The 6,665-nt window shown below is 57.3% G+C and overlaps 2 protein-coding genes across 2 annotated transcripts in view; both read right to left on the bottom strand.

The window, feature by feature from the left end:
* Positions 1-875, bottom strand: part of Necab2 (N-terminal EF-hand calcium binding protein 2) — a 24,822-nt gene extending 23,947 nt beyond the window's left edge. The window contains exons 1-2 of the mRNA XM_005345856.2: positions 821-875; positions 40-325 (exon numbers count right to left, since the gene is read on the bottom strand). Coding sequence (XP_005345913.1) covers positions 40-325; positions 821-875 — 341 coding nt within the window. The remainder of the gene's footprint in view (positions 1-39; positions 326-820) is intronic.
* Positions 675-6,665, bottom strand: part of Osgin1 (oxidative stress induced growth inhibitor 1) — an 8,944-nt gene continuing 2,953 nt past the window's right edge. Inside the window, exons 2-6 of the mRNA XM_005345745.2 lie at positions 5,150-5,254; positions 4,147-4,283; positions 3,613-3,804; positions 3,384-3,475; positions 675-1,981 (exon numbers count right to left, since the gene is read on the bottom strand). Coding sequence (XP_005345802.1) covers positions 1,033-1,981; positions 3,384-3,475; positions 3,613-3,804; positions 4,147-4,283; positions 5,150-5,216 — 1,437 coding nt within the window. The 5' untranslated portion in view covers positions 5,217-5,254 and the 3' untranslated portion in view covers positions 675-1,032. The remainder of the gene's footprint in view (positions 1,982-3,383; positions 3,476-3,612; positions 3,805-4,146; positions 4,284-5,149; positions 5,255-6,665) is intronic.

Here is a 6,665-nt window from a genome sequence, read left to right as displayed (position 1 = left end):
CGGACCCCGAGCCACGTGCTCCGCGCCCGCCGCCCCCACCTCGCCGGCCAAGAGCGGAGGCAGGGGACTGCCCGCGGGGGCGCGGGGTCCGGCGGTCGGACCCTGGCACGGTTGCAGAGGGGGATGGCCTCGTGCACACGGGGATGCAGACGGGCGTGGAGGAGGGTGGGGGCCCCCAGGATTGTGCCCCGGTCCCCCAGGGTCCCGCTGACCCCCGTCCCCTCCCCCGTGGTGCTGGTGTCCGGCGAGCCCTGAGCGCCCTCTGCCGGCCGGTCCTCCCTGCATCCCTTCCCCTCCCCTCCTCCACCCGCGGACGCTAGTTGCCCTAAAAGCAGAGAAAGATGTGGAAAATTGTTCAAGTGACTCAGACTCAAGAGACCTGAATAGGGGGCCCAGGGCTGGACACCAGCCTGCGCAAAGGCCCTGCGGCAGGTAACAGGGAGGTGAGACTGGGAGACTGACGAACAGACCAGGGGATTCCCGGGTGGACAGGGCTGCGGCAAGCTTCTGGAAGCCTCATTCCCTGCCCAGAGTCTCTAGCACCAAGCCCAGCACTGCTCCACTCTGGGGCCCCATCCCTTGTTCTCCTGGAGCTGTAGGCCTTACCCAAGGGCTCAGTGCAGGGTCTGTTTGCCAAGCCACTCCCCAAGCACAGACTTCTCAGGCACAGTGGAGGCACTCGCTGTTGGTTTTATTATGAACCTGATTCTGAAAGGTTAGGCCTGGTCCTGCTAGTTGGCCACTCAGCTGGCCCCGTGATTTCAGTACACACTGACGGCTTCAAGGGGGCCCAGACCCAGGCTTCTCTGCCTATAGCTACTGCTCTCATCTTGGGCCTTGACTAGCCCGAGGATGGGGTAACCTGTGTTCCCCATGCCTCTGGGTCAGACAGTCCATCCACAGGGCTCAAGTCTTCATCTCCTGCTGGGGAGACTGGTCCCCAGATGGGAAATCTTTAGATGGGCTCATGTCCCACTGGGCTATGGTGAGCCCCTCCTCTCCCGGGCCTGGTGTCAGGGCATCTGGCTGATGTTAAGGTGGTTTCCTGGTCTCCTTCCTCAGCAGCGAGCTGGCAGCAGCCAAGGCCCCACCCTGGACGAACCTCACGAAGTTGTCTCCAGCCAGTGGCCCCAGGGCATACAGGCCCTCCTGGTTAGCGCTCTCGTAGGTGAAGGGATCCACATCAATGGGGTTCCTCTTGGGGCTCAGTGGCTTATCTGGGTCTATGGCCAAGTCAGCACCTGCCCTGGGGAGGTAGGAGAGGTTGGGGTGGGAGCCAATGAGGACCAGCACCATGGAGACTCCGAAGAGCTGCTGGCCCCCTTGTGGGTCCTGGAACACTGCCTGGTGGTCCTCCTTGAAGAGCAGCGGTCGGTGCTCAGGGAGGCTGCGGTAGCCTTGGTAGGGGCTGGGTGACAAGATGGATTGATCGCGCATCATCTGGTGTACCTTGTGGTACTCAGGGTACAGCATCTTGGGCAGCTGGTTGAAGACCAGGCCAGGGTCATGGACAGACCGGCGGAAGGCATGGATCACCTGGATGTTGTAGTGGCGCGCGAAGAGAACAGCGTCGGCTGCAGACAGCCCAGCGCCCACAATCAGCACCGGGTCTGAGTTTGGGTTCACAGTGCCTGCCCGCAGGGCTGCCTCCAGGGCCGACAGCTCATGGTGGACAAAGGGCAGGGTCTCTCCTGGGATGCCTAGCCAGGCTGGGCTGTCAAAGGTGCCCGTGGCCAGGACCACGTTACGGGCCCACAGTGAAAAGGACTGGCGGCTGTGGTCCTTGGCAGTCACATAACCTTTCACTTGGAAGAGGGGGCTGGGTGCTTGGGCCTCGGGGCTGCCATGGTCAGACTTTGCTTGCTCCACAGCTGTGACTACGGCGCCAGACACAAAGTTGTGACTTAGACCCTTCTTGGTCACATAGTCCCTGTAGTAGTGGGCGATGTCGCCAGCTGTGGCTCTGCTGTTGCGGAGACCCCTGAAGAGGAAGCAGATGTGGGAGGTGTCAGAGACGGGCATGGAGGCAGGCAACGTCAGTGGTGACAGTACTCCCAGCTGCAGTCAGGCTTCTCTGCCTCTCCCTGTCCCTCAGTTTCCCTACTTGGGAGGCAGGGTGGTGAGTGTGTCAGACCGTGGGGGATTCTACAAGGTTGGGTGAAAACCAAGTGCCTAGATTGGAACTTGAACATGGGAGTAATATGTCCGGGCTGGCCAGCAGTGATGCCATTACCCTAGTGGGTAATAACAGCCCAAATGCTGGTGACTACCAGCACTCTGGAGGCTGAGGCAGGAGGATCACCAGTTGAAGGCCAGCCTTTCATGGTAAGACCTTGCCCCAAAAACTCAAAATATAGTAAGATCTAACATCTTAGATATCATAAAGTTTGGAATGAGGTCAAGGGTCTATGCAGCTAGAGTCAAGAGCAGGGCTGTACTAGAGGAGGGAAAGAGGGCGTGAGAGGAGAGCAGAGGGACACTGGGCAGTGGCCTCTGAACCTGGCCTTGAGTACTACGGGCAAGGCACTTCTCAGTGGTACTCAGGGTTTTCGTACCCTTTTCTGGGTGAGCTCCCTCCACCCCCAGCTGAGGCCTGAACCCAGGGCCTTGGGCTTGCTAGGCAAGTGCTCTACCACTGAGCTAAATCCCTACCCCTCAACCCCATGAATTCCGTTCTGAAGTGTGAACTTTAAAATATCCCACTGAAGCCCTTAGCAGGTCCCGGGCCACACAGGAAAGGCCTGGGGGGTTGGGGTGCTGCTTTATTTCTGCTGCCATTTTTATTCTGTCTTCCCTTTCCATGGACGGTGACTGCAGGGTCTGTGACACTGGTGGGGGGTGGTTTGGCATAACCACAGACCTCCCTGCTGCATGCTTCCATGGCTGCAGTTACCCAGTGCAGGGACATGTGGTGTCCTAAGGGTGACTCAGAGGCCAGGATGCCCCCCAGGCTACCCAGGAACTATATAATTTGTTTCTGTCTGTCATTCTCCTTCCTGTTTTTGCGTTTGTTTTGTGAAAACTGAGAACTGTCCTAATGGGCTTTCTGCAGGAGTGCTTCTCACAATGGCACACGGGAGAGAGGCTGGTGGTCGGCAGTGGATCACTGGGGTACGGTATTTGCTGAACCAGGGACACGGCCCCATTAGGAATATTACAGAGCCATAAAAAGGGGAGGCTACAAGCTGTCGCTTCACCATAAGGGACTTCTGAGAGGTGTTGTGCACAAGGCAGGTGAAGCATATGTTCCTGTCCCTATGCAAACCTGACATCCCTCCTCATCTGCAGGGACAGAGTCCAACGGAGCCAGAATTAGAGAGACCGCTTGTATCTGTCTGTAGGGGACTCTCTTCTGCCAGCCCAGCCTCTGGGGGACCCCTTACCTGCATTTCTTCCGCATCCAGTCCTTGACCTGTAGGTCTGGGAGACTCATCCACTGGCCTTGGCTCAAGGTCACCATGGAACCTTCAATGGACTACGGGAGAAAGGAGTTCTCAGGCCCAGCCTGGACAGATAGTGACCCTCCCCAGGGTTGGGACAGGTGGCAGGAGAGGTGACAGGGGAAGAAAAGGAGGTATAAGGGAGAATGGGTGGTTCCAAGATGACACTCACATGCCAGGCGCCCCCAGGGAGGTTCCGCCCCAGGACAAGGTGAGGAATAGCACGTTCCTTCTGCTGCTTCCAGGAGAGCACAGAGTCCATGCTGCCTCCAATGTCTGTGTCGGGGCGCAGGAGGGTATCAAAGAGCAGGGCCACAGGGCTCTGGCTTCGGCCTTCAAGGCCTTCGGAAAGGTAATCCAGATCCTGAAGATGGGGCACAGGTCAGTGGGACCCCCAGAGGATAGCAGAGCCCCACTCTGAGGCTGAGAGAGACCACTATACTGGGTATTTTGGGGACTGTCACTGTGGTCCCTCTGGGAGCCCAAGGGCCCTAGTGAGTGTTCTTAGAGGGAGTCTCTTATTGGGGACCATGGGTCTGATGCATAGACAGACAGCTGACATGGCATGTGGTCTCGGGAGAGAGCCCAGCTGCTCTTTTCCTGTTTTATGGTTGATGTGGTGGGCTCCTCTGTTCTGTGCTTGGCCTTCCTGGGAACCCTGGCTTTTCCCTAGAACGCCCCTCCCAAGCTCACGTGTCAGACTCACTTGGTCCAGGATGGAGACCCCTGGAGCCTCAGTCAGCTTCCTCTGCAGCAGGGGATTCGGGTGGATGGCACCTGGCTTCACGTAGGGGATGTGGCCAGAGAGCAGGTAGGACAGGCAGATACCCGAGGGACCATTGCCTGCAGAGACGGGGGGAGCGGGAATCAGGGGGGACTCAGCCTGGCTGGCTACTCCTTCATTCCATGAAACATTCACCAAGCCCTTACTCTGTGTTGGATGCCATGTGTAATGTTGCTTAAGAAATAAACTCTGAACAGTGGCCCAAGGCTGCCTGTATGAAAGGTTTCAAAGCGCACTTCCGCAGTGTTATCAGAGAGGAAATGGGCATAGAAGTCAAGTGGCCTATGTTCATACAAGGCTAATCAGTGTTTCACACTCAGAGAGACAGACCCTATAGCCGTGCAAGCCTGAAACTCGGGAGAGGCTGGGGCAAGAGGATCTGAAGTTCAAGGCCAGCCTGGGTAACACAGTGAGCCCCAAAGTAAAACTAAAAGGAGGATGGGGGTGTGTCTCAGAGGCAGGGGTGTTAGTCTAAGCCAGGAGGGCTGAGACTTGGAGGTAGGTGACAGTCCATCAGTGGAACGGACTGCTCCAAGCCCTGTGTGTGGGGTGATGGCTATTCCGAGTCTGAGAGGACTGAAGCTCCTGCTAACTGGCCCAGAGCTTCCTCTGCCATTCTTATCTCTCCCCTGGTCTTAGTGCCGTCTGTCTGTTTTTCACTTTGAAAATGTCCGTTTGTGTGGGTCCACCTGATGCTAACATTCTCTTTCTCAGTTTTGCAGAACTGAGAACAGGAGCCATGGGCCCTATCTTTGTGGGCATCCAGCACAGTTGTGGATCCGGGGTAATGGTACAATGTTTTACACACACAGTGCTGGCCCACGGTAAACATACCAGCTTCATCTGAAGACAGTCACCTAGAGGCCAGCCTCGGCCTTGCTGGCCTCAGACCCCGGGGTCCCCAGAGCATCAGTGTGACACTTACCGATGATGACCACTGGCAGGGGCTCCGAGCTGCTGGCCCTGAGGGAGTCACGCCTCCAGGAGCTCATAGCTGGGGTTGGAGTTCAGCTTGAGGCTGGCAGCTGACCTGGGGGGCAGAGTAAAGAGAACCCTGTGTGGTCAGGCTGGGGGACACACAGCCCATTCTCAGCTCCATTCTGAGCTCACTCAGCGCGGAGTGCAGGGCCCCAGGCGGCAGCCACAATGTGCCTCATCTCTTCTTCCTCTCCTCCCACATCCTCATCCTCCTTCCTCTCTGCATCCAACGTCCAGCCACATGGGTACCAGGGCCCACGATCTCTACTGAGCCTTATGCTATCCATCTCCCCACATCTCAGGGAGGGGACCTTTGCCCAGTGAGTGGGGGTCGAGGAGAACAAGACAAGATGACTTCTTTGGTAGCTGCAATGTCACCGCCCCACTGGCCTACAACTTCCTTACTGCTGACACTGGCTCCAGACCTGAGCCTCGAGAGGCTGTGCAAGCAGAATATTCTGGAACACCTGCTTGGGTGGATTTACTGTCGGGAAGGCCCTGCCCGACTTCCTGCTCAGGGTGGGACTGGACTTTGGACTTGGGGAGACTCTTGACAACTGAATTTGGGAAAATGCCAGCAAGCCTGGGGTTCTGGAGTTCATGCGCCCTCTGCTGGCCACAATGCCTAATGGCTCAAAGCGCCGGAGCAGCGTTCTCAGGCTGGCAGTAGGAGCCGGGCAGCCTCCCCCAGGAGTCAGTCCTGAGTTCTTAACCAGGGGACCACAAACAACGTTGGACCGCGATAGAGGAGCAGGGGTGACGCGCTCTTCCAGTGACCTGTCCCTCCCATACTGACCTTGGGCGGAAGCTGCTGGCTAACTGATTAAGTGAGGCTAACTGATGATTAAGACTCTGGGCCATCGTGCGGGTCCCTAAGAGCTGCAGATTCACCTGGGGGCAGCACACTGGTCTAAACTCACATCCCCAGAACTCTTCCGGAGGAGATGGAAATCTGGGGGTTGTATATGGACTCTCTAGTTTGGAAAGTGGCCGGCTAACGACGCACCTTTCCGAACACAGCTGAGGCCCTGTGACTTGTGTGCCGGGACACAAAGACCAGCACCCCCCACCAGGCAGGTCCAACCAGTCAGACAGGACAACTGACCTCACAGTACCTTGTGTTGGCATTCAGCGCTCCTCTGCAGGTGACTGTGAGGAGCAGCCCACTAGTGGGGCATGACCCTGCACCTCCCTGTGGGCTCATGGTGAGCGAACCATCTTTCTGACCTCAGTTGTGCTCAGGCTTGGGACAGCTTCCCTGACCTGTAAAGATGGGCCCTATATCCCCAGCCCCTTTGTGCCCTCCTCCTCCCTGAGAGAGTGCAGGTGACTTCCTCCTGATACTGGAGACCACAAGGCCTTCCCCATGCAGGGCCTAAGAGAATACTGGCCTAACATGACCGATGGCATAACCGCAGTAGCCGACGCCAGGGCATTGCCAGACTTCTGGTTTTTTTTTTTTT

Source organism: Microtus ochrogaster, chromosome 4, assembly GCF_000317375.1.
Source record: "Microtus ochrogaster isolate Prairie Vole_2 chromosome 4, MicOch1.0, whole genome shotgun sequence".
NCBI classification, from domain to species: Eukaryota; Metazoa; Chordata; class Mammalia; order Rodentia; family Cricetidae; genus Microtus; species Microtus ochrogaster.
This window is presented reverse-complemented; position numbering and strand designations above follow the sequence as displayed.